This window comes from Anopheles funestus, chromosome 2RL (genome assembly GCF_943734845.2).
Source record: "Anopheles funestus chromosome 2RL, idAnoFuneDA-416_04, whole genome shotgun sequence".
Classification (NCBI taxonomy): Eukaryota; Metazoa; Arthropoda; class Insecta; order Diptera; family Culicidae; genus Anopheles; species Anopheles funestus.
This window is the reverse complement of record NC_064598.1, coordinates 34,849,524-34,877,085: the sequence shown is the minus strand read 5'-3', so window position 1 is coordinate 34,877,085 and position 27,562 is coordinate 34,849,524. Positions and strand designations below refer to the sequence as shown.

The 27,562-nt window shown below is 40.1% G+C and overlaps 4 protein-coding genes and 1 long non-coding RNA gene across 9 annotated transcripts in view; 3 read left to right on the top strand and 2 right to left on the bottom strand.

Moving 5' to 3' along the window:
* The first annotated feature begins 224 nt into the window (after positions 1-224).
* Positions 225-2,284, top strand: LOC125766176 (dimethyladenosine transferase 2, mitochondrial). Its single transcript, XM_049431895.1, has 3 exons — positions 225-1,238; positions 1,330-1,649; positions 1,717-2,284. Exons 1-3 carry the CDS (start codon positions 480-482, stop codon positions 2,096-2,098), a joined length of 1,461 nt encoding a protein of 486 aa, XP_049287852.1. The 5' UTR covers positions 225-479; the 3' UTR covers positions 2,099-2,284.
* Positions 2,285-4,871: 2,587 nt separating this feature from the next.
* LOC125761026 (uncharacterized) lies at positions 4,872-5,747 on the bottom strand. Its single transcript, XR_007418077.1, has 3 exons — positions 5,722-5,747; positions 5,332-5,639; positions 4,872-5,271 (listed from the first exon to the last, which is right to left on the bottom strand). It is a non-coding gene; the product is annotated as an uncharacterized LOC125761026 (long non-coding RNA).
* A 907-nt stretch (positions 5,748-6,654) lies between these two features.
* On the bottom strand, positions 6,655-7,961 carry LOC125765622 (uncharacterized). The gene is made up of 3 exons (XM_049430956.1): positions 7,754-7,961; positions 7,081-7,177; positions 6,655-7,001 (listed from the first exon to the last, which is right to left on the bottom strand). The coding sequence occupies exons 1-3, from the start codon at positions 7,898-7,900 to the stop codon at positions 6,655-6,657; spliced, it is 591 nt and encodes a 196-aa protein (XP_049286913.1). The 5' UTR covers positions 7,901-7,961.
* An 867-nt stretch (positions 7,962-8,828) lies between these two features.
* Positions 8,829-10,440, top strand: LOC125761019 (uncharacterized). Its single transcript, XM_049421751.1, has 3 exons — positions 8,829-9,335; positions 9,404-9,500; positions 9,633-10,440. The coding sequence occupies exons 1-3, from the start codon at positions 9,153-9,155 to the stop codon at positions 9,935-9,937; spliced, it is 585 nt and encodes a 194-aa protein (XP_049277708.1). The 5' UTR covers positions 8,829-9,152; the 3' UTR covers positions 9,938-10,440.
* A 1,053-nt stretch (positions 10,441-11,493) lies between these two features.
* LOC125760991 (serine-rich adhesin for platelets) overlaps positions 11,494-27,562 on the top strand; it is a 42,991-nt gene continuing 26,922 nt past the window's right edge. For 2 of the 5 annotated variants that reach the window (XM_049421703.1, XM_049421701.1), the window contains exon 1: positions 17,412-18,769. In XM_049421703.1, coding sequence (XP_049277660.1) covers positions 18,674-18,769 — 96 coding nt within the window. In that variant the 5' untranslated portion in view covers positions 17,412-18,673. Of the gene's footprint in view, positions 11,581-17,408; positions 18,770-27,562 lie in introns of those variants that run through there. The other 3 variants (XM_049421699.1, XM_049421700.1, XM_049421698.1) reach the window with 3 other exon arrangements.

The window sequence follows — 27,562 nt, the reverse complement described above, 5'->3', positions numbered from 1 at the left end:
TTTTATTCGGGCACTTAAGGTGCTCGAAATCAAGGTTGCTAGCGATGTCAAAAATTATCTAGCACGATAAAATTTGAAAAAATAAGGAACGAACGAAGAATTTATTTAAAGTTTTTGTATTATTAAAGCAAAAAGGTAGTATTCTGTAACCAATTTGAGTAAGAGCAAACAGAAATTGTTCCAGGTCACTATTCAAATATAAATAAGAACCGTGGATTTGAAGTGCCTAACCAGCTGTTGTAACCACGACAGCATCACGCTGTCAAAATTAAGATGACTGTTGAAACAAAACATTACCGCCGTTCTATTGCAACAGTTTGTAAATAAACGGAGCAAAACTCGTGGTTTCGGCTTTCTACAGTGTTTATATCGTGATTAATGTGGTCCTAGCGCATTATCTGTTTAAGAAAGGCGTTATAAAAATAACTCTTGATGCACAGATGAACATCATTACCTCGTGGTGCTAGCAAGAAATCTATATGTTAAGCCTAAATATGACCGGCAACAGTTTACACATTACTCGAAATATGCTAGCCCGATGGAGAAACATTCAAACGTCTCTGTATCGCACGATAGTAAAAGATGCAGCTTCGCTCAAACCCAAAGCATCCCGTGCCCGAAAACCAAAAGTAACAAGCACATCAACAACCAGTGCCGACATCGCTGTACCAAAGGATTTACTCGAACACTTTCAAACCGCCGAAGGAATGGATGTAATGAAACGCTTTCCTCCGTCAATACTGCGTAAAAGCTCCATAAACACGGAACGATTCTACGTTGCAAATCGGGCAACCGCAGAACAAATTGCAAACGTCGTGACAAACGATCTACCGCCCGATCGCTTATTGGTGGAAGTAAATCCCGGTCCCGGACTACTAACCGAGCAAATTATGAAGCATAATGTTACCAACATGCGTCTTTACGAGACGGAAACAGCCTTCGAAATTAAGCTACGTGCATCATTCAACATGCCCAAAGATATGCTCCGTATAGGAGATTTTAACGCACTGTGGCGATTATCGTATCTAGATGGGTTCGACAATGGCCGGCGCGTGTTAAAGCTGCTGGATGGTATACCACAGAGAAAGTGGAATGATGAAGTCAGCTTTCGTTTGTTCTCTGTCATAGGTACAGTGAAGTTTTTACGCTACCTCATGAACTCGATCACGCATCAATCCGAGCTCTATTCACTTGGACGCTATGAAATGTTTCTAGTTATGTCCCCTTTGCTTTACGCGGTAAGATGGCATATTTTGAGCAACCTTTTTAAAAGGTGCATGTGCTAATTTTCTACTAACATCGAATAATAATGTTATGTAATACTTTCAGCAAATCTCATCAACCAAAGCCGCCGGATACAAATTGTACCGTGGCAGTACGATTGTTTTCCAAGTGTACTTCGAGCACGAATTGTTGTGCAAGTTGCCTCGCAGACACTTCCTACCATGGTGTACTGGTGGCGGTGCAAAGAAGGTCCGAACGCTACACCAGAAGCTAATTGAGGATGGAGCCGACGAGTGGTATCTGGTGAAGATTATGCCGCGAAAAAATCTCCACGAACATCTGCTGCCCGACAATTTGGGGCTGTTTGCTTCGTTCGTAACGCAACATTACGTAAGCAGACGAAATCGGATTATCCCGTCGTTAGAGTGAGTAGAAGTCAAATTTGTCGCGCAGCTGTAGAAATAATGTTTCTTTGTATCGTACATTTTGCAGACACTGGATACCGCACTGTGGAGCAAGATTAATATTAAACTCCAACTATACACGAAGATCCGCTAATGCGGTTCCAGCTGAACATGTTTTACCCAGTCAGCTGCAGAAATCAATGCCTCTGTCGTCGAACGATTATGCCAATAATATGAACATTTACACCGAGTTCGGTGAACTGACGCCAACGCAGGTGCTAACGCTGTTCAATGAATTTATCAACTGGTCTGAATTCCACCAGTCACCATTTATGCAGGCAGTGGAGAGTCAGAAACATAAGCAGCGCCTCATCCGAAATCTGGACGATGAGGAAACGGTAGAAGAGTCCAGCGAACCACACACAATTGCTGAGAAAAACATTAAAATGAAGAAACGATCGGATGCATGACGCTAAGTCACCCTTGTTCGTTTTGAACTGACCCTATTTTATTGGAGATAATACACCGAAACATGAGAACCACACAGTAATGTGCAAAAGTGACCAATAGAGTTACGGAACGTTAGGGCACAAACCATTGTGCATAGCTTTTGTGCCAATGGTGCAGCGTTTGGCACCTTGGAAATACACGGCCGGTGCCCAAGTGACATTTTCACCACAAAATCAAATTCACCATTCCTCCATTTCAGCTGGTGGAGGGAATTGGACAGCTATGGTTAGAATATCGTTTTGGTCAGGTCGCATAACAATGTTGTGACGTCACGAATTAGAAGTGTCATGGGTACCTTCGTGATGCTACCTTTTTTGTTATAGATTTGTTGCGCGCAAAAAAAACATGTGTGTGCTTTTCTTGCTTGCGCTGTTTCTTTTGTCTTTCTTTTTCTATCGTTCGTTCGGGTTCAGCCTCTCGTTGTTCCTTATCCGGTTTCGTTCGGCGTTCGGTGATTCTTTTTTCACGCTGATTTCTGGAGTAAAGTGGAAGATTATTATTAGATTTATGGGTACGTACCTCGTTGTGTTTGAGCAGCGCTCATGGCTCACGGCTATTCTAGGTATACGCTCTGCCGTGTGTAAAAGTCGCTTTATTTAGAGATGACAATCTTCGTTCATTTCATTATAGATACAATAAGGGAGTCGCAAAATAAATCGACGGACCGGTTACCTATTGCATCAACATCTCCTCCTCCGCTGTTCAATAGTGAAAAAGCTTCCTTGATAGATTCCAGACCAATTCAAAAATTACCGGTGATGCCAGGGATTCCATCAAAATTGCAGTTAGGAAAGCATACAGGACCATCATCATCCTCACACTCCCTTCCAACCCGAACACTGCCGGTAAAGCCAGAGATTCTATCAAAATTGCAGTTAGGAAAGCATACAGGACCATCATCATCCTCACACTCCCTTCCAACTCGAACACTGCCGGTCACGCCAGTGACGGTAACGCCAACAAAATTGCAATCAGGAAAACATACAGTACCATCATCATGCTCCCCTACTCCTATATTTGATCAAAACTCTTTACTTAATTCTCCACGTCTTATCCAAAAATCCATAGCATCAAAGAAGTCACAAAAAAGATCTTCAACATCGCTTAGTTTTGATCCTCCACAAAAAAAAGTTGCATGCGTGACCAATCCTTGTTCTCCTACTAGTAATTCCTTAAACAATACTGCGACCATTTCTTCGCTCCAAGCTAATCGAATAGAGCGAAAGCTGGATGTAATATGCGAAGCATTACGAGAAATAACTCCCGAAATCCGCATAATAATGAATAGCGTTGGTGCCAAAGAGCATACTGTGCCACATAACTTTGACATTGAAAAAATATGGAACGAATCTTCTCTTATTGAATTTAACAGTCGATTAGAAAAAGATACGTTGTTTATGGGCCACACAATAACACAACTAGGGAAAATAGTAGGCTGCATAACTGATGTGGACAAAAGATTAAAAATTGTGTTAGATTTGTTATTTGACAACTATTTTTTGAGAAAATGTAGTTGGACAGGACGCGGTATTCGTCAGAAGAAAGTACAACTTTCACAATACACATATGTGCTACATTTGTTCAAGTTTGTAGGAGGAACGAAGTTCCTCGATTTAACGGACGAACATGTTAAGAATTTTTTTGTAAATAAGTTGTATAACTGTGGGCCAAAACACGAAGATAAAGGAGTACAATGCACGGTAGTGTCATCAAGAGATAGCGACAGCGAAAATTTAGACATAGAATATGAAGACTAATTGTTGATTACCTTTATTTTTTTCATAAGGAACGGCCAAGCCGTATTTTTGGATTACTTGTATTAAATGAACTTAAATAAAGAATTGAACTAACCATAATGCCATCGTTTCGATTTGATTTATTACATTAGTCGATTTGATTTGATCACATTAGTATAAATTCACATCCTTCCCTCTTACTATCACCTATACTATCAGTGTGTGTAAGAGTGGGCTTAAATGATACGTTTTTCCTCTATCCAAAGAAACTGCTACCAACTTACACTTAACATCGTTTAACGCTACCTTTTCCGTCTCAACTGCTACATCTGTTATTTTGAAATCAAAATTATAAATAACATCGGCGCTTAAAGGATAGGAAAATGACGATTGCTTAATTAGCAATTTGTATCCTTCTATAATAATTGTACCGTTTTCAATGAATGCTGTGCTATATTTAAAGACATAATTTTCGATTGTTAAAAAAAAACCATTCCTATTTCCTGTCCTTAATACGAAATTTGGTTTTACTTGCAAAATTACTTCATTTTTTTTGTATTTTAAGTGTGGATATTCTGATCTGTCTTTACTCATTTCATTTTCGACTTGGTTCAGCTCAGTTAACCTGCAAATAACCTGACTCAAAGTCCTGTGCCCCGTTCTAATCAATTTTTTTATGAATTGCAACCTGTTTTCAAAAGGATAAGACGAAATCGTTGGAAGGGCCCCGAACATTGTTACATCTGCTTCAATGTGCAATAAATTATGAACATTGCTAGTCAAGTACTTTCTATCGTAAACATCGCTATAATCAACTACAAATTTTTCTAATAATTTACCCGCGTGTTTCCAGTAGCTAGCAAAATGTTGACTTGAAAATAAAGTAATAGCTACATAAAAAAGTTTGAAATGATGGTAAGCTGCATCATTAATTCGTCCTTTAAGAAACGGTATTCCAATATGGTTTAAAAAAGTGCGGTACTCGGTACCTTTCCAATATGCTACATGTTGCAGCGGTCTAACAACTCGATGAATTTCAGCTGGTAACTCTATACTAACCAAAGTTTTTGAAAATTCTGAAATTTCTTCATGATTCCATTTTTCAAACGGAGATAAAGCTCCTACTGTGTAGCCTTTCAATAATTTTCGTATTATTCCTAAATGGATTATATGCAATTCGTCTGCCACTAAAATTTGTTTAACTACATCTAATCCTTTTACGTCTAAAAGTGGTGTCAATTTTTTTTGATGCCCTATGATGTAATTTCCACCTCTAAATTCAGCATCCGTCCGCTCGGCAGCTACTCCTTCGAAAATAATCTTTCGTCCTGCTTTGCAATATCTTCCCGCAATTTTGCATTTTGTACAGCCTTGATAACCGTTGTGAGCTGCTACTCCTGAAATATCAACAAAACGGTTGTAAGCATTTCACAAAAAATATATACTTTTATAAATACCTTTTATGAATGTTCGTGCCGGGGTATCAGCAATAAATGCTCTTAAACATATGTTGATCTTCTTTCGGTTGATCACAATTCCTTCTTCTATTGCGTGGTTCAAATCAACTATTAGAGGCCGTAGGTAGTCCTCCACATTGTGTGGTTTCGACGATCCGCAATATATTCCTAACGTTAAGATAGGAACTTCCGGCTGTTCGTAAAGCTGCATCATAATTGGCCAAAATTCGGTGGGAGAACTGTTATGTAAAGGAAGGCCGTCCACGAAGAGATTAATAACGAACACATCAACGGAAGGGGTAATAGATCTAAAATGAAACATATCGTTTATATATTTGTAGATAATGGAAAAAATAGCAAAGAATACCCCCAACAACATGGGATACTTACCGAAAATGATGCTTTAAAGATTTTTCAATTCCCTGGTACCACATCTCTCCTCCCGAAACTGTCGTAATCTCTTTTCCTACCGCCTTTGGCGTCTTTAATAATGTCCTTGGATCTTGTGGGATATGCAGACCATCAATATCCGACAATATTAACAATAATTCCTTTAAAGCCACATGGGTTACTCTATGTGATAGAGCCCAAATTCGCAGTTTTCTAACAAACAGATTTGACTCATCTTCGATAAACTCATTTTCATCCTCATGCTGCTCATCGTCATTCATTTGTGGTAGATCTAGGAAATCCACATCCTCGTCTACATCATCGACGTTGCTTAAGAGTTCTTCCTCTAAAAACATTTCACCTTCATCCGGCATATCTTCGAGGTACTCTTCAACATAAGAAGGGGGCTGTGTTACTGAAGCTATGAAACAATATTCATTAATTACTTTCATCATTAGTTACATTAGTTACATAATAACAAATACCTGGAGTATTTTGCTGTATGCTTGGTTCACCTTGATGCTCATCACCACATTGCCGTTCATAATGTGCCCACAATGCTTTGCCCAACTTGTTGACCATACCGGATTTCTTCACTCTTTTCACGTTTTCCATGATTTACACCGAAAAAACTACGAATCACAGCACTGTTGTGTTTTGAAAACGCGTAGGATAAACTCAGAAGACAATTGATATTTAATTTTTCGACTCTAGCAAAATTTGCGTGCAGCACGTTTGAATTTTTTGGCGCGTTTTTGATGGTGTCTGTAATTTTTCTGTGTCAACTTTGATAATCATCATTCTCACTCTGTCTATTCATCTTCCATCTCTTTCTCTCGACACATCAACCGCATGCCTTGAAATCACCACAACCCCCCGCAGCATGCTCCTGTATTTTTGTACCCCTCGTGCCTACAAGATAGCTGTCAATTGTTATTTGGGTGTCATTTTCATTTCCTTTGCTGGCTTCTCTTCACTATCGTCCGTGCGAACTGTCAATTCGAGCATTTCCGTGGTACCCTGTACGCAATCCAACTCCAACGTGGTAGCATTTATAGCGATCACCCAGCTGATGTGTTTCTCTCTCTTACATATCCTATTGTTACGGTAAAGCTCCACACATTGATTCATGTACGGTACTTGTTTTTTGCCGGTACAAATGTTGCGTGTACATTTAACAATCATCGACGGTCTCTCTAGATCGACGTACTCTCCCGGCTGACAGAAACCTTGCTCGTAGAGATGAAAACAGCTGTCCTGCAGCGGGGAATAAACATATCCTGAAATGGAAATCCAGCATGATACGAACTGTTAGCACTTTTTAAAAAAGAAGAAAAATGTTGGAGAAATTGTACATACCCGGTCGGCAGTCACACACCCAATCGTTTGCGTGATCACCAGGATAGAGGATTTCGTTTGCGCTACATTTGCCTGGTATGTATACCGGTGTGCGATTCTTTTAAAAGAGACATCAAAATAAAATGAGTACGAAAGGAAACTCCTTTTGAGTAATGGTGATCTTTTTTTTTTTTGTCAATTCCTTGCAGACTATCGCTGATCATTTTGGACATTTCAACTTTCGCTTATACGCGACAGATCTATAACTTTCACTTCCATTTCGAATGTTGGATGAACTAAAAAAAACTCTTTGTGCCTTTGTTGCAAATTAACTCCAGGAACTGATCGACGTGCTGCGATTGATTAGCTCTTTAGACTAACAAATGATTGGATCACTTTTTCAAGGCTATCCTGCCATTTGAATTAATTCGTTCCACTGTGTCGTAAAACGCCTTTGCACTGCGCTTTAATACCGGTTTAGTTTCATTCTTAACCCCATTCGTACTGTGTTAAATGGTCATAATTTAAAAATCATCACCTTACGCTAAGCCAAATGAAGAATACGCAAACGTTTTCTAAACATCTTTTTTCTTCTAATCATTCTAGCAGCGGCAATGGTTTAATTTTCTCCCTTGACCTTTACCGCAGTGCTGATAACTTCGTGACGATTCCACTCACAACAAACGTTACTTACATTGGCATTTTCCAAGTACGGGTTAACCACTTCATCCGCCGGAAAGGCAAACAGTTCCTGGGCCCAAATTTGACCTCCACCGTAAGGTTGCAGCAGTATCGCTATCGACAAAGCCGAACAAACACCCAGGAAGTATGATAATGCCATTGTAATCGATCCGTTAAAGACGCCGGTCAACTTACGACTGGCAAATGTGCGATGAAACCATCGCACGAAAGCACGGATCATCATCGTACCAGGGGGTGCGTTCCACTCAGTCAGGCTCTCCGTGATGATAAGCATGGCATCAAGCAAAAAAAAACATGTTTTGTTTGATTTCTTCACCGCTCTGAGTAAGAATGTTGTCTGGCATCAAAGTCGGGTTTTTTTCGTTTACTCATAAAATGAAAACATAAAAAATGTACTGCAAATTGTACTGCGTTATACAATTCGTGCTTATAGGTACTTGTTTGTAAACTTGTCCCATTCCATGCAAGCTTCCCTCAGGGTTGTGGATCAGAGTAGCTGATAATTTACAATTAGAACTTCCCCTTTTCTTTGCATTTTGAAGTTTGGCTCTTTTTTCATCTAGGAAACCCATTACCTACTTTTATTGAGGTAAGACTAATCGGGTTTGAGCAGATCATAGTAGGTAACTTCTTGTCGTTATCCTATCCTTGACCAATGAATAATTCCAGTTGAGATGGAACTGGGATTCATATGACATATTACATGATGTTTGAAACACCATAGTAAGTAAAAAACAAAAACACGATATAAGTTAACTAAACTAAAAACATTGCAGAAATAAAAACCAGTTTCGCTTCTCGGTCAGTTCGCTATCGATCCCGTACATTGACTTAGAATCACAAATGGCTTCGGCATCGGTGACGTAAGTTGTTCAACGAGTCCACCACTACCACGCACTCCATCGGATGGAAGATCTCGGGTCTCGACGAAGGTCGTCGAGCGCGTTCGCGGGTTTTGCGCCCTTGTGTATAAAGCCTCACGAGTTGCGTTGTCTCTATCCTTCCCCCCCCCCTCCCACCTCCCGTCGGTTCGGCGAACGAAGACAGGTTAGATTGCAGTAGGGGTTTCCCACCCGAGATGTGCGCTACTGGCTCAAACAGGAACTCCCGGCCTGGGGCCTGTTTTGGCACTATCAACATTCGCTCTCTGCTCTTTGTCTCTCGTGTGTTAGTGTGTCGGTCCGCGTGCTCGTGTCGGCGTACGATCTCGATCTTGCTCCGCTGTGTGCAAGCTCACCTCGGAAGCTGCAGAACGCGGACGGTTGTGCGACTTAGTTTTTTACGTGAAGCCGGCCAGGCAAGGATTACTCGTTTTGACCTTAAGCGGAGTGTGGTAAAAACGAGCAGCGATCTACAGTTTTCGTACCAGTTGTTGCCAGTAAGACCAAACAATGACACGTTCGGATCGAATTTTCGACACCATCACCACGGTGATCTGCTTTGTGTTCCTTATCGCAAAGGGCTACGCTCTGCCCGCTACTGATACTGCACCGAAAGTGGAAAACAGCAACAAGACCGAACTGTTCGCATACCCGGCCGAACAGTCAGCCATAGAATCGAAGCAAAACGCTCGGGTAAATTAAATACCGTACATGCATTAGCTCAAGATCACTTTCTAAAGCAATTTTCATCCACTTTGCAGAATCGTACACCCCTCTACATTCCGAAACAGTGCGCCGAAAATGAGATCCTCTACCCGGGAGACCATGAGAACGATTGGGTCTGTGACTGTAAGCCAAGTAAGTAGACATGTGCAGGGATTTCGTTATCAGCACATTTCAACGTTGCCGTAGAGAACGTTGAAGATTGCAGATAGAAGCTTAGCTCAAAAATCCCCCTCTACTTCCCCTTTTTTCTGGTACTTCCCACAGCTTACGTGTATCATCCGCATCAGCAAAAATGCTACCAGATGTACACTAAAGGATACTGTCCATCCGGGCACATAATTTATATCGAACCGAATGGTAAAACTCCGGTCTGCGTTCAGAACGAATGTTCGGACGGTGAGGTGTTTTTCATTGATGTTTGTGCGAAACTCAACGAAGAGCACAAGCGATGCGAACATGCCAACATTAGAATGGTGGTGGGCATTAACGAAACAACGCACAAGCTGGAGTGTGTGAACATTTCCGATGTAAAGTTTAATCAATCCTGGATCAACGACTCACGGAACTAGGGGATACTAAAGTATGCACCTTTTCCAGTGAGGGTACGTAACGGATAGGTACATATTGTGGCTTGACGTGCTGTAACGGTTTTTAGAATTTGATAAGCTCATAATTTTAAATGTGTAGCCGAAAAAAAGTTGTCTGAAAAGGGTTCAGTGCATTTTAATTTAATGTTATGGCTTTAAAAGTGAATGTTTCGGTCAAAGAATATAATCAAAATATATAAACAAAAAAAAATATCTACAATAGAGTGTTCCCTTAATACTAATTGCCTTAATAAGCAAATATATAACCGTGGTAAACTAAGTAGAATGAATCATGCGTTCAAAAACACCCTATTAAACTGTTATTTTTCGTATTGGATCGAATAAAGTAAATAACAAAAACATGCCTCAACTTATAGTACCTAGCATCTCACTATGTACAGTGAGAAAGGCACGATGGGATACTGTATGGACCATCGGTTTGACAGTTAGGGTGAAATTTTCAAACAGACAAATCAATTTTTTTTTTGCTGAAAAAATTGCTCAAAAATTATGGCACTTTGAAGTAAATTTAAATGTAGCATCCTAGTACTACATGAATTAAACTTAAAAACATAAACATTAAAATGTTTGCTTAAATTGCCCGATACCGTTTGCCAAAGCATGCGATGGAAGCGTGTCGTTCTTCAACTGCAATTGAATCATAAAGGAAATAATTATTAATAAACGTTCATTAAAAAAAGAAACACGATGATACACTGCCTATTTCGTATATTTTCTATTATTCTTTAAACCTTCTATAGATAGCTTTATGTAAACAATGCAACGTTAACGTGTGCGAATCCGCCTTTCTTTCCTTCCCGGTTGATTTTCCAAACTCCTAACTTACACATGGTGACATTTTTCAAATCAAATTAATATACGGAACACAACCAGAAGCGTACCAAAGAAAACAGGTGGCATCAGGCGTAAAGTAGTAACAGCTCTCGTCTCCACTGCACGTGTGCGTTCGGCTGATAATGAAACCCTTCCAGCAGGCACAGGTATTCGCTTCCGTAAGCGCATAACCAGTTTTCCCGGCTTCCGGGAGCAGCAGACGAGCAACAGTGAGAGAGATTGCCCTCGCCGCGGTTGTATAGCTCTCCACGTGCGGGAACTTGTTTCTCCCAGAGCCGCACCCACGGTTTCCCACACACCATTCACTACAGCAGCAACAGCAGCATCATTCCGTCACATGAAAACCAATTTCCCTAAACATCTTCCTTCCGCTCTGTCTTTGTTTTCTCTCTCACTCTCACTCTCACCGCCTCCTATATTGTATTGGTTGGGTTGGAAAATCAATATCGCGCTCAAAACACACACACTTTCACAGATAAGAGCAATTCCCAAGCCAAGCGTACATATGTATGGGTGTTGGTTATGCTCGCACAAATAGATTTTCCGCACACAATTTTCTCGTTTCTCTCCCATAGTTGCTCGCTCTCTCTCTCTATCGCGGTAAGGTGAGCTTGTGGAAAATCTTGCACAGCTCGCAGTTGCAGATTTAACGTTGCCAAGCTAGGAGTAGCAATAAACCGCGTCCCGGGAGTGACGCGCAGTTCGTAGAACAGTGGTTTTTCCTCGTGGAATTTTAAGAAAAATCAGCAATTGTGCAATTTTTAGTGTGTGTAAGTGTCTTTTCACTGTTTCACTTATTTCCCCATTCGAAAGCGAAGGCTCTTTATTTCCCCCTCGGGAGTAAAATGGAGCAGCTATGTGTTTTTCAGTGTTGCTTTATATTACTTTCATTACTGTGACCACATTTGGCGCGGCAGTTGAATTAAGTGGAAAACAGGCTCGATGAGGACAGCACTTCATTCCGGCCAGGGTTTGCCGTTAAACATGTGTTCCTCCGTATTGCAAATATGTAGAAGAACAAATTAAAAGCTTTCACGGTGAGGTGAATTGCAGGATGTTCCCAACTATTCAACTCTTCATGCCTCCCAATCATCAATGCGTACGGGTGCGCGTGTGTGTGTGTTGTGAGCTTTTTTCTCGACCATAAAATGAATGAATCGCACACGGCAAAGGAAGCTGAGGAGCAGCAAATAATAAAATAAAAAAAATCTTCCTTCGTTGACAATCTCGTCCAGTAACAAACTAACTGTCAGTGTGAGGAAATGTTTTTCTTTCCGCTCTTACTATCTCTCTTTCTCTCTCCGATAATATTTGCGGCTGTGTGATTTTCCTTTTTGGCGCTCCTGCCTTTCCTTTTTCCCGTTTAAAACAACTCAACGATATTACAGCGGACGTGATTGTATGTACGTGTTTGTGTGCGCGTGTATAAGTGTTTAGTCCCCCGGATTGTGTGTGTGTGTGTGTGTGTGTGTGTGTGTGTGTGTGTGTGTGTTGGTAGTGTGCGAGCAAATGGGGAAACCAAACGCCCCAAAGGAAATCGGCGCCGACCTCCTTAACGTGACTCCTTTTATTTCGAACGGGAAGGATACCGACAGCACCACGCACACACAGAGGTTTGCCAGCCGGCGGTGGAAAGCCCCTTGGGGAGGGAGCAAAAGCGACCGAAAATGTATGCAAGTGAAGTTTATGCATAATTTATTTTTAGCTACAGGATTGTTATTAAATCGATAAATACCTTACGGCTGGTTTGGGGGGGCTTGCGTTCCGTTGCGTGCTGTTACGTTTGTGTGCCGGTCGTAAGGTGATTGTTGTGCGGTATTCTGTACACTGCTTATCGTTCATTTTAATACTGTTTTCGCATGGCACAAACCTTCACACGGTTGTGTGAAGCTCGAAGATGAGAAAGGATGTTTATTGCCTCGTTATGGCCAGCAAGTGATGTGTAGTATCGAAAAAGACGATCTACATAAAAAAACAGCCTGCGACAAAGACAAAGCGTTGAACGTTTTGCTATCTCTGGGAAACGTTGAAATTTACAACAGCAAAAATCATTATTGCTCATTTTCATTTCCATCAACGATTGATTCACAAATCATCGACGAACCGTCGATGGAGTCGCACCAAGCAATGAATAATGAGAGTAGAGTTCCGGAACCGTGCCAAAAACTAGTCGTCGGTTCTTGATTTTGACCCATCAGCACTATGTTTTGATAGAGCGCTCCATAGAGACTAATCCAATGAAGACTCATCGTTTTCCTCCGGGGGCAGATGTTATGAGGTATGGCATTTGATTTTGTCCAGCCGGTAGATGGTAAAATGGCTATTGCATAACGTTCGTATAGAACCCCGGCGAAGAACGATAGCAATTGAAACTAAATTTATCTCTAGTTGTCAAATCAAAGCCGGACTCTCGGAGTCGGAGTATAATCGATCATAAGAGTAGATCTAGTTTTCTGTGATAATGCTGCCTTAAAAAAATAGAAAGAAGAAAAATGTGATTGATTTGCGAAAAAAATCATTTTTCGAGGGCAAACAACTCGTAAGCGCGTTTTTCATTGTCGCCCTAGAATTCGATCGAACAAGTAAGTTCATTACCATAAATTTGATGCTAAAAATATCTGATCTTGTGTCTACACTACACCACTCCCAAATGAAAATACGCTCCAACCGATACGTTCGTCCCATTTCGATGACGTCCGATCACTCTGTCGTGGGAGATATTTTTTTTCTTCTGAAGGTTACTCTACCGCCACACGACCACACAGAAGCGTGTCATTCCACGCTTGTACTTTCATCCAAATATACTTTCTTGCTCGTGTAGAAGCAACGGAAAGGGGGGGAGGTGGAATTTTTCATCATTTGGGGACATTCGGGTGTGTCGTGTTCGGCTATCATGCTGACCCCACCGTGCACAGGTTGTCAACACGACCAAATAGCGCAACAACATCGCTCTTCTCGCGGTGGATTTGTAATCCTCCTTTTGGTGTGCAAAGTATAAGTGTCTATAGCAAAGCATGTGTAAACACAAAACCAATAGCAACGCTTGTTTGACATGATCAAACACATCGGAGGGAGAAAACGGATCCCCAGCAGCAGAGATGATTGCTTTTGCAAATTCGGGTGGCAAAATATGGTGTCATCAGCGAAATGATCGTTTGTGGTAAAAATCGAAAAGTAAAACAAACGGCGGGTGTTATGCAGTGTTTTCGATTGTTTGCGCAACTTTAAAAGGGGTTTTGTTGATGAATGTTTTTTTTAGCAAATTATGCCACTAGCTTTTTGCTCTTGAAACTTACATTTCGTGTAAGCAAAATATAGAATATAGAGGCCCGATAGTTTGGGTGTTTGTAGTGATAATTTTTATAACTTAACTGTCGTTACGCCAGTAAGAACTAAGCAGAATACCCACCCTCTATCATAGACGTATCGGACATCTTAGATATCTATCTATGTAATTATATTAAGCGATCAATCAAATTGGATTAGTTTTTCAAACTTACGTTTTTTACGACAAAAGTAAAGGGAGCCACATTCAGCTCATCATTAATGATCTATGCGGCAAACGCTGCATGGTTAAAAATTCACTAGTCATTCACAACTAGTTTAGCCATGATATCAATCCGTTTATGAACTGTGCCAGCCAACATCGATGGCCTTATTATGTGTGGCAAATAAAGATCAATCATTCCGATTAAAACGGATCAATATTGCACCAAAAGCTTGGAGCTATCAACAAGCATTGGGAAAACATCAATTAATTTAGGTGTAGACATTTTCAAAATATTGTTCAAAATACTGTTAAAATACATTTGCGAATAGAACAAAAATAAGTCTGAGTTAACTCACATGAGTTGGTTGATATTAAGAAGAGAAAAAAGGCTTTTAGTAATATTATCTGTGCATGAAACATCTATGAAAGAAGTTAACTAAACGAACGTCGCTTGTAGTTGTGCGACCTTGGTGTTATCTTCTTTCGCAAAGCAGTATCGAAACGAAGCGTAACATTGCGTCTCGTTTCAAATTAAGTTTTGTAAAGCTTTTTCATCCACCAAAAAAAAAACGAAGTAATGTAATTTTCCGATAACGACAATAGGTAACAGCTTTTAACCCTGTAACATAAGCGATGCGATACGATGTCGTTTGTACACCTACATGGAATGGAGAGAATGACTTGAAAAAGACACCGTGATTCGGTTCACAAAACGGATCGACTTTCCAATTGACGTTACGATGATTGATCGGTTAATGAAACGGGTTTATATGAAATAGAAAAAAAAATGAAATGAAACACATGAAAGGATAAATTTCCAGACGAAAAAAAACATTAAAAGTATCTTTTGTGTATTTAATTTGATTGCAGTTCAAAAAAGTGATATCCATAATTCCAAGTATAAAGCCCATCTAATACAGCTTTATTTAAGGTTGAATGGAATCCTACAAAGAATTTCATGTTTCTTGCTTCTTTTTTCAACCATTCTTATCTACACCCGCACAGACTGCACATGTGGGCGTCGGAAAATGATACCAGATCCGGTGCGCTATTCATTCGATGACACCATCGTCTGTGCCGGATGGTCGATTTTCCTGCCCTGCTCCCAACCGTGCTGTCCGGTTTCTATCCATTTTACCAGTCAAGCACACGACACCATGTTGGCTTCTTCAACGGCTGATGAACCCTAGACGGTTCGGTTTTTGCGTTGCCAGGCTGCCAGCTTTTTCCTACTACAGTGTGGGCGTGTTGCATGCCGGTGGAAAAAAATCAACCAACATACGGGCTAGAAAATTAAGCTTTTTCACTCGATCTGTAGTCTTGACATGATTGATTTTTTTATAGTGTGTTGGTATTTTTTTCTTAATTTATTGGAATATTCTTTTAACCTGGTTTTGAATTTTTACTTCAAAAATTTAATAAAATTCTTTAAATTTTATTCCACCCTTTAAAGTGATGGAGCCGCATGGTACTTGGTACAAGCGAGCGATAACTGTTGTGTTTGTCAATGGGACAGAATAATAAGTAGAGCTGACAGTGACAGTGTATAGTAGCGTTGCCATTCTGTCCTCTTGCCAATTTGCATACCGATTTAATTAAGCAACCAGTCACCCAACTGGACATACTTGAGAAATAGCACACCAGGCAGTAGGAATAAGTTATACAACTCAACTAACTTTCATAAAACAGCAAGTTTTTTTGTTATATTTTTAAATAATTCCATTTCAATAACATTCCCGGGGACAACATAGGGAAGCAATATTTTCTCAATTCTCAATTACGTTGGCGATACTACGGTACTTACAGTGAAATCCAGCCTAACAGACTGAATATGCCAATTTGCTTCGAACATCAGGTGAATTTCATCTGTTACAACCAAAAGGAAAAATATCCTGTAAAACAATTTTTCATCAAATCGAATGATTCGTTACCCTTCACCGCGAACTCCTAATATCCGATATGAGAATAATTCGTTCGTTTTGAGGATTTCAAAGTTGGTCAAGGCCAATGTCAGCCCGGCCATCGTGGCTTTTAATTGCTTCTTTTCAACCATCTAAAATTTCCAATTTACTGTCTTGGCTCCGTCAGAATTTCTTTACAATAGTTCTGTTACAATCGCCAAAATAGGGAAAATCCAAACATTGAAGATGTTGATGGAGGGCTTAGAAAATTCCGTTTAAGACGCACTTCGGGTTTTTTTCGTCTTGGTTTCATGATGTGCCATTGTAAGATCGACCACGGAAAAGAAATATTTTCGAATAGAAATATTTTTATATTAAGTAAATTGAAAAATCTTACCGACAGCAAATAAGATTAGTTTAGCGCAGTATATTAATGGATGTTTTCACTGTTTTTCAAAATTTACAGTGGTCAATATACGGTACGGTGGCCCGGGCAATATTATCACCATCTTCACTAGCTATTCCTTTTCTCCTGGATGGGTATCACCATTTACTCTCCTTCTTTTTTTAAATTCACTACAACTTGAAGAGGTCTTGGCCAGTCATTGCTAACTTTCCTTGGCTTTATTAACCCGTAGCGAGACAGTCTGTCCTGCGTACGTAAGTTTAGCCCGGATGGGATTTGATCGCCCGTTTTGTGGTGTACAAACCCGCGCTGCTACCATTCAGCAATTCCCGCTCAGCAATTAAAAATGACAAATCTTCGTTGAATTGCTTCAAACTAATATTCTGCTGTTAAAATGTAGTTAATTTTGCTTTCTTGAATTTTTGCTTATTTTCACTTGGCCAACACTCTCTGAAAATCGTACCACTTGTACCATTTATTGAGCCAGCCTACTATGAAATATTTAACATCGTCCTACCGTAAAATATCCTTTTGTATAATACATTTAAATTTCGATATGTTGAAGTAGGCTTAGAACCTGTGCAACAACCAAAAAACGATACCGATCTAGTGAACATACAGGGTTTGTTGATTGAGCTTTCATATAGGGCAAATTAAAGTTTTACTACAATGACTTGGAAAAGCAGCTATGCCAACACTGCAGTAACGCTGCGTTACTGCACGAGTAGAATTTATATAGCGATAAATATAGCGATAAATAAAAACTGTTTGAAAAACTAGCAAAGGTTTTGAATCGCGATTAGGCACGCATTGTAGCGGTAACAAAGATAAATGTTTAGTATCGTCACATAGTGTCTGGTTTTGCCTGAATGTATGCAATTAGTAATACATGATACTAATTACGATGCCAACGAAATGTCATTTGTGGTCTGGCTGTGTTTAATCAAACGGATTTTTCCACCCACATTCATCCATTCGTGGTTCTTGTGGTGCCTTTTATAGCTAATTTGCACACCACAATTTATGGAACAGTGACGATTAATTATGAATTACCTATCATCCATAATGATACCGAAAATAAGCAAAACATCTACATCGTGTTTCTTATTTTTTGACCATGCGTTTCGACGTTGCTGAGATGTAAAACATTAGCCAAGGCAAGGTGGAAAATCCATTTTCCGCCCAAATGGTACACAACCAGCAGGGGAGCAAAAGTAGTCGGAAGAGAAACGATCATGCGATGCCTTGACATTGACGCTTTTGATGATGCTTAGCCAAAAATAGCGGACAGCATGGTTTCGAAGGTGTGTGGGTAAGTGTTTCGTGGGATGCCAGGAGGACATATGTTGCCAATCACGGTTCACAAACGTTTTCGTTAACTTATACCCCCACGAGTCCCCCCTTCTTTTCCTTTCTTTGCGATTGTTCATTTGCATTTTCTTCGCGGCGGGGTTTTTGGTGCCCGATTTGTGACAGGTGAAAGTGGATAAGTGATCACCGACGGGTATAAACAAAACGTGACATAATGACGGTACGGTGATCAACAGATGAGACACATGTCCTTCGTGCGGTTGTCGGAACTGTTGGCATCGGTTTATTATAGGCTATTGAGAGAGAGAGAGAGAGAGAACATCACCATTTTAACGCAGCATCGAACCCATCGGTGACAACGGTGACAGATGGTGCTGAAATGATCCGTGCAAACGAGCTCTCAAAGACGTTACAGCTTTCCCTAGCATCGTAAGGACCATACCGGTACAATCTGGCAACATTATATCGACATTCATCCACTTGTGACAAGTGCTTTCCTTTTTTCGTTTTTTCTCTTCACACATTCGGTAATACATTTCAAACAGTTAATTTTGCTCTCCTAACTCCAGAACTTCGGTCGTACCGTGGTTTAAGGCAGCTGAAGTAACAGAAAACGGTGTTATCCTGGTTGTGTGCCGTGAAGGAATCGTGAATGTCGTGAATCGATTGCGTGACACACCTACCAGTGACAAAGTGTGTTGCATGTGGGAGGGTGCAGTAGCGTGCACGTGACCCTTCTGCCCTAGGCCGACATCATGCATTTGCATTTTGAGAAAAACTCCAACACAAGATGCGACTGCCCAATACTGTCACTGTCCTGGATGGGCAAGGTGCCGGATGACATACCGGAGGTAAGTGTATGTTTAACATTAATTTATGTTTAATACGTACAAAGATTGCATTTTGGTTTGTCTAATGGGGTATTATGATAGTTTTACTATGTACTATTATTTCTGAATTACTAGACTTATTTTACCACGTAGCGGGATAGTCAGTCCATGCTACGGGGAGACGGTCCGGATGGGATTTGAACCTGGTCCTGCCGTGTGGACCGGCACTGTTTATCACATGCACCACCCGGCCACCCAAGCAGTCCAATTATATTTAGTTAATCGAAGTGCTTTTTATATACTCACTAAATACTAAAATTACCGAGCTAATCCACATGACAGTACAGTAGAAAATCGATTATCCGGGGCGGATTAACCGTGCGCCAAAAATTGACAGCTGTTCAACCGTGGTGAACATTTGTACCGGTGTCAGGTTTGTTAAAATTACTTAAAACGGCACCAAACGAATATATTTGAAATGATTTTATTTCACGTTCTAAATTTTAACTTTTATGTGATAATAATTTGCATCAAAAGGACTACCATAGTATAGTATATTGATACTATATACGCCTTATCTACATATATAAATGAATCTGATATTTAAGGGATAATTATTCGTGGAATAATCGACGACCACCCCGACGAACACCCCGGATAATCGACGTTCTACTGTATTATTAATAATATTCGATTTGATATTTATAACGGCTCAGATAGATGTTTTTAAATTTATTCACATTTCGTATTGGTGTCTTGGTGAAACAGTCGTAGACAAGAATTTAAACGGGGATTTTATAATGTGCCACCATCCGGTCATGAAACGATCTATCTTTTGGCTGTCTTAGAGCGATACAAAACGTGCTCAAGTGCTGGACAAAGTGTGATACCTAAGTCCCACCGTTTCCTACACAAAGTTGAGCTGAATGGAGCCACCAATGAATGCAGAGCACTAATTGGACAAGTCACTCTACAAGTGTGACGACAAGACATTCTACACCGATCAGTTCAGTTATTAGCCACAGGGTTGAAGACAAAGCTGTTCAAAAATGGCATACGCACTCTTCCAAATAAGAATCACAAAAAAGACGATTACAGCCAGAAAGGGTATTTTGACGGTTGACCCCAGCTGATAAGAACATTGTAGATTTGTACACTTCCTCGACGAAAGCGACAGCAGTGATCATTTAGTCACTATCAAACCGAAGCTATGGAAAGATCAGTGTTTGTAATTTGCATCGGATTTTTTGCCATTTCATTGGTCGCCGGGTTTTGCAATGTCGGTTTGGGGGATCGCAGTTTTGGTAAAGCATAATGTAAACGGTTTTGTGAACTATTTTACTTATTTGCTATTATTTCAAACCTCTAGGTGACGTCTTGCTGGAGGAGTTACGCTTTACAAACTCATCAGCAAATAAACCGAAACGGTTATCGCTTGCAATCCGCTATCAGGCAAATGCGTCTCTAAACGAACAAATAACGTACACCAAAACCGAAGGCTCGGTTCGATGTAGGATTGAAATACCTAACACGAAAGACAGGAGTCGTGTGTTTCTGACAATGCAGAGCATAGGCAATGTTACTGAGCTGTCGGCAACGTTGAAGGTTTACGGATTTCGACAGGGAAAAGCAGTGAAAGTTAATTAAGAACGAAAACTTTCGAGACCTGTTGCTGGTTGAATTGAAACGAGTGTGAAACAATAATTTAATGTTTGCAACAAAAACATTAATATAACTTTTATATCATGCATAACACAGTTGTAGACTTTATTCTGTCTTTCGTTCTGCATTTTTTTGGAATAATGTTGGATGGATTCGTAAATATTTCAGTTCAGTTATTGACAAGTTAAACTTTAATCTGCTCATAACAGGGTTTGTTTTTCTTTTCATCACAAACAATATGTTTTTGCTATCTCTCTATGAATGACGTTCTAATACGATGCTTTTTTATACTTGAAATGTCGAATTTAATTCGACGAAATTAATTTGGATTGTGGCTAAGCTTACAGCCTTTGGGACGAAGAAAGTTTATTGAGTTGTGCTGCAGCTGTATCGTTTTATGTGTCCTTTTTGTAATAAATTTCTTTTATATTATGAAAGTTTCCCAAAAATGAACAAATCGCAAATGCTTGTTCAATTGAATGTTTGATAGGATTGGTAGCTGAGAAAAAAAAGAACGAGAAAAAGAAGTTATATGAATGTAATTTGATTCGAATTCGATTGAATTCTTATTTAGGAAAAGTTAAGAAATGTTAACATATAAAAAAAATCGCAATGTTCTCATTGGCTCCTTATTTCGGTAATGCCAAACCGACGGGAAAGGTAACAAAGCACATGTCGTAAAAGTGTCTATCGGTCTGGCTACTAATCGGATTAAACGATCATGTGGTAAATGAGAATCGGATCGTCAGCGAGCGACAGCATACACATGTTTTGTATGTTTCGGAGGGATTATTACACACTGGTTTTCGTTTGGTCCTATGGTACATTCGTCACCAGCAGGAGCAACGTCTATTCCTGCGACGGCAACAACTACACACGTAAAGTTAACAACTCCCTGGGCTTGGAGAATGGAGACGCCCTTCAGTTCGTCGAGTTGCACTTTTCATTCATTGACAGGAAATGTGGTTCTTTGAACACAGATCCGGCAGATCCGGTGGTAATGAGAAAAATTTGACTCTTCCAAGCGATCAGAAAGGTAAACAATTGCCCACAACCTGTGATTGAAGTATTCTGGATTCAAGTGTGTCTGCTTTATAACAGACGGAATGGGTGTTTTGGAAGAGAAGGAAGGATTAGGGATTTGCGGATATGCTGAAGTACATCATAATTTCCTCTTTGGTGGAATCTGAAAAGGGTTGCATAAAGTGTAAAGTATATTCTCAGGTGTGTCGCTTCCCATATGACCGTGCCCCCTTATACCCGTTTTACCATCGAGCCTAATGACAGGTTTGAAAAATGACTCCCCTTCCCCGGCTCGTTATGAACAGGATTGAAGGGATTTTTTGTTCAAACCTGTACCTTCAAACCTCTTGCCTCGCTTTAAACGAAGTAATTCTTAACGCGAGCATGCACCGGATACGCGCGAATGCACTTGAAAGAACCAGAAACCTCAACAACCCACGGTCATGCCACCACTTGTGTTTACACTCAGACAGTTTTGCACCAAATGTACTCCCACGTCAACTGATCACCCAGGGCGTGGATAATGGCAGAGATTGCCAGGGTCAGATGGGAATGAAACGTGGGCGTGCAAATTAGGAAAATTATTCGGCAACGTTCCAACCAACATCCAACCATCCGGAAATGAACCGTGAGTGAATCGTGTTCCGGAATGTGCGGCTAACGGAGCGGCGGTGCGGTTACTAAGCAAACAGATATGTCGTTTGTCATACGTCGTTCGTCTTCTCGGGTCGGGTACGATAACGGGAATGATGACGTTGATTAAATTGGGTATGTTATGAAGTGCCGAACGTGTACTACGAAACGGCACCGCTTTTCGCTTGAGGGGGAAAATTTGCATTTCATCAACCTGCGTTAAGAGCATATCCACCCGGCGCTCTACAGCAGACAGCGACCCGTATGGTATGTTGCGGTAAACAATGACACCGGCTAGACATGTAATGAATGCGATTCCTTTATACCAGCTACGAGCATGTGTGTGTAGTGGTTTTTGGAAATGCTTTAATGATTGTGAATTTACGAAGGATTGCACACCTGATTGCATAATGCATCATGGTCACAGTAATGTGCAAAGTGGAATAATTACTTGCGTAAGATGTTTGTTGAAAGAACTTACATTACATAAAAGACCACACGTTGTATGAGGTATGAGCAAGCTAAAATCAGAGTCATTAATCGACTTTGCGGACATTATGTTCTGTTGGTTCTGGGTAAGTCATTCGTGTGTTCAAAGTATGTTATGTGGTCTTTGGCCAACATAAAATGTATGTTAGTTCTGTTTTACGTTAATTAAAACTATTTTAATATTTTAGTTACTAATTTTACGTTCTCTTTCTACGTACAGAGACACAAGTTTTACAAATATAAAACAAATATTATTCATGAAATTCTTCTTCTCGTAAATTCGCAAAGTTAAGTTTGTGATATCATTTCGTATATTTGTTATCTGATTCTTTAGTTGTGTTTTCTGCTGTATTTATGATAAATGGTGAATATGTTGCTTTATCAGGTGACACCCATTACAATTTGTTTCAAATTGTTAATCTCGTGAGCATCATTTTTTTTAAATTACAACAATGCTTATTTATTTATTTTCTCTTCTTACATACTAATGTCAGAATGCCTACAATTCCATTTTAGTTTACCTTGAATTTTTAAAATTAATATTCATTTTAGAGCGTGCTTGCCATAAATGCGAATCTATTTCGTTCTTGTAGATACTTTGGAAGTAATCACTAAATATCAGTAATAGAATTATTCGTTTGTTCTTCTGCAAATAAATCTAAGTTCTGGCAATATTAGGTTGTAAAGGGATGGCATTTTGATTTGGAGCTCTTCTACTATTTCACAAAACTGTTTCCGTTGTTTCCCTCCTAGCATTGCAATCTTTTATTTTATGTTCAATGGTTTCTACTCTTTTACATATTTCACATTTAAGATGGTGTGCTATTCATATATTTTCATATAACATATTTATATTTAGTTCCTGTTTTTAATATTAAAATGATTTTAATTTACTGAGTATAAATCCTTTCATTAACTTTCTTATACAAATAGCTTTTCTGATTTTGTTGTTGTTGTTTTTTTTTTCGTTTAGATTCCTTCAAATGTTATTCCATTGAATGGATGAACACTTTTCCATTATTTTTGGTTTGGCTAACAAATTTATGATTGTTTTGTGTATTTTTTTAAGCTAGGATTCTCTATTAATTCCTTTGGTAAATTTGCTATTTCAGTTCTGATAGTTTTCATGCAAGGTTTGAATGATGCAATGTCCGCTATATTTGGAGAATTTTGAATATGAAACATTTACGAACAAAAATGTATCGTAAAACAAGTGAAAGCAACAATTGACATACTAAATTTGCCACCCCCAACCACAAACATTCGCAACTGCTGACTTTTCAAATCGTTCCAATAGTATTTCAATGAGATCCTTTTCCACCTCCAAGTACACGATGTCATTTGCCGGTAGTAAACTAAGCATTCATGCATTATCCAGCATAGACTGACATTAGTGCTACCACCGATGGTTTCCTGCTCGTTACTTCCTTGAACGATAATGTGCCCAAGTGCTGCTGATGAGCAGCTTTTACGAGGGAAAGGCTTCACCGTTTGACCAACATCCCATGGTGGATGCATCCGGTGTTACTAAGTTATCCATCACACCCTTGACTGATCATCCGTCGTTCAAGGCGTCCTATTGCTCGCTACTCAACCGAACGGCCTTAAACCCTCCAGCTGTACACACCGCTGCTGTGCTGTAAATTACTTGCCATAAATTATTAAAATGGTACTCTCCTTCTCTCGGTGCCAGGAAGGCAACTATAACATTTCATTCCACATGCACTTTCACGTGGCCACAGCAGTAATGGCGCCTTGGGTCCTACCTAGCCTTGCCGATTTCAATTCAATTTACCAAACCACCGCGCAACATTTGCTTTTTTCCAACCTCTTGGTTGGTTAGTTTTCGCTTGGTTCCGTTGCAACGTTTTCCTTTAGCTGAACAACAAGACATGCGAGCATTTTCCACACGATTTGCCTTCAGAATTACCACCGGAAAGTGTGCGCTGGCTGAACCAGAGAACCAAACGTCCGGCCCGGTACGAAGTCATTACCGATTCCTGCATTGACAGGTCTCGGGTCTTGGTTTTACTTGCGTCCTGTCTAGCCGTCCGGACGTGTGACACAGAGGATTACCCTAGACGTGCACCATCACGAAGAGAAACATTACTTGTGTAGAAGGCAGCAATCCTCCCCCCCGCTTTTGGTAGGCATTTGTGTATGCCATGAGGCAGACAAAGCTGCTTGGGATTCGGTGTGACCATGGCCGAATGGTGGTAGGTTTGCGGTAACGTCACTGAAAGAATCGTTACAATCGTTGCCGAAGGAAGTGCTCGACTGTTGATTGTCCTCTGTGCGCTACGTAATCCCTGGACTTTATGGACGCTTTACTCACGTATGGTGTTTCTTTTGGGTGGGGATAGAGGGAATAAGTTATTCAGCAGCTCCTTACCGACGGGCCACGTGCTGTCATGCTGAAGCTGAAAGTTATGCACAGTCCACCAGTCGTTACCAGTCGCCAGTCACTAGTCACGCCTTGACATAGCCTTGCCGTAGTTGCGAGAAGCCTTCGCTGTTTGCAATCGAACTCCGGACTGAAATGCTGAACAGTAGGAAAAGAATCCATTACATCATCACCACTACTTGGGGCTTTGGTTCTCGAGTCCTTGAAGGCTGTGTCTTGAACAGAGCGAGTGTGCCGACTGCAAATGACTTCGAATCGAGCACTTGTGCTTTCCATCGTTATCCGCACGGGTTGCCTTACCACTGTGCACCGGCATCGGGATGTTGTACCTTTATCGATTCCTTGTCCACACTTATGGTGCGAAGGTTTTTTTTCGCGTTCTGTTTGGAAAAGAATCAAACCGCATGTAGGTGGGATTCAGTTGTATCCGAACGGAGATTGTGAACAATTCTTTCGCAGAAAGGTGAGATCATCGCTTTGCCCCAAACCATCTGTTCGAAAATGTCCTTGTCTATAAATGTTCCGGCATGTGACATGGTACGCTAGCTGCTACGTAAGGCAAGAACAGAGGAATCGCAGAAAATAATCCCATACGGTTGTGCTACATATTCATGCGATAAGAAGTTATTTGATTTTCACACGGCGCAAAAGTGATTCACAAACAGAATTAACTCATGATTCATTCAATTACCTTCAACGTCGCCATTTTGCCAGCATCATTCAATGCAAACGATAAGGAATTGTACAAGATCCAAGTGTGAAACAATGGCCTACGGGGTTTTCGTCTTCCACAAATAATGTCAAACAAAGTTAGAACAAAAGTATAATAAGCTTATTATGCAATTTGCAAACATAAAAAAACATTTCAAAAGCCCTCCTTTCGTGTCAGTTGTTGGAAAATGAGGCTAGGAAAAAAAAGTTTCCCTGGATCTTTTTAGTATATTTTGTCGTTTCTCATGTTTTATTAAACTTTGAAACAACATGAATAATCCTATCTTTTGTGTCCCATTTACGTTTCATCTGGTAATTGCTATTCATCCTGTGCTGAAATTAGTTACAAAAAAAAGATCAAAGCACCAGGAACATTATTAACATTTGGCACTCACTGAACAGATATGTTTGTTGTTCCTTTATTCCAACCTTCCTCTCCATCCTTTCGCAAGTGGGGGAAATTCTGGCGTAGGTTAATGAAAAATGAATTAATTTACCATTTTCTCGTGCAGTAGGCAAGCAACAATTTTTAAGCACCAAATGATGTCTCTGGCACCCCATTTGGAGCTTGTTTGGCTTCAGTCCAACTCGCTGCTCGAAAGTATCTTTTTCCCACCTTTTTTTTTAGCTCGGAAACACTGATGAACCGTTGAAAAATCAAGTTCCCGAAGTGGGAGTAACAACAAAAAAATACACACACACACAGAAAACATAACAACACCACCTCACCGTTATATCATACTGATATTATCCCGCACCAGGAACCCGCCACATCCTTGCTGCAGATAAGAAACACGAACTTCTATATGTAGGTAGCAGCAATCGGATTCCAGATAAGAGAAAGAGACCAAATGGAGTTTCACCACTTAAATGAAATTTGCTCACAGGTTTCTGTTTCTCCCGTGGAACAGGTGGAACACACACGGGCCTTCCACCCTTTGTTGAGTAGGGCAATTTTCCGGCATCGGCATTTGGCGGTACGGAACGTGACTCGGATGAACGCGGGTTGTGTCTAAAACAATCTTTCCGAAACTTGAGCATGCCGTTTTTACGCCTCCAGGCATTCGACATGGTTATGTGAAGTACTGTACTTTCACGATACACGGTGTATTGCTCCTAGTGCCGAGAAGGAGAAAGAGAGACAGAAAGACACTTAGTGCAACAAGGGTAGGCCTTTTGTTGAAAATCTTTTTGAAGCTGGTATGTAACGTATGATTTGAGTGCTGTGCTGCAAACAAAAATAAAGTGTTACATTCATTTTTTATGACATCTTTCAATATGTGTAGATTAAAATCTAAAGTTACGAAAACAGTAAGTTCAATTCTTTTTGTTGCTCAATTTTTTCATCACATTTTTCTTTTGAGACTTCATAATTCGTTTGTCTTTTATGTGACACAAACTTTGCTTTTATTTTGTCTTTTTTTGGTCAATCTTACGTAATGTCTGTTATTCTGGGACTCGATTTACTCGTAGGATGTTTCTTCTACTTATGAAATTTAACCTTTGTAGCTGTGACTTGAACTAAACCCGGATTTCTTCCGATTATACTGTTTGATCGGTTAACGTAATCCATGCAACATCTCTTAGTTTGCACTAAGCTCAAGTTTGCTTCATTTCCTTCTTCTTGGCGAAACTATCTCTAAGATCATGCCGAAGACCATTTCTGTCCTACTGAAGACTTATTTTTAGCGGGATAGTTAGTCCTTGCTATGAGAGCACGGTCCGGCCGGCTACCACAAACAAAAACGGGAAACTCCTGCTTATTCGTAGAACATCTACAAATTAAAACCCTTAAAATATATAAGGTTTCACTCTACATGAATTTATAAAAACAAAATAATTTCAATAAGTTACCTGTAAAAAGTCCTTTTCTACCTGCTCTTCATGAATAC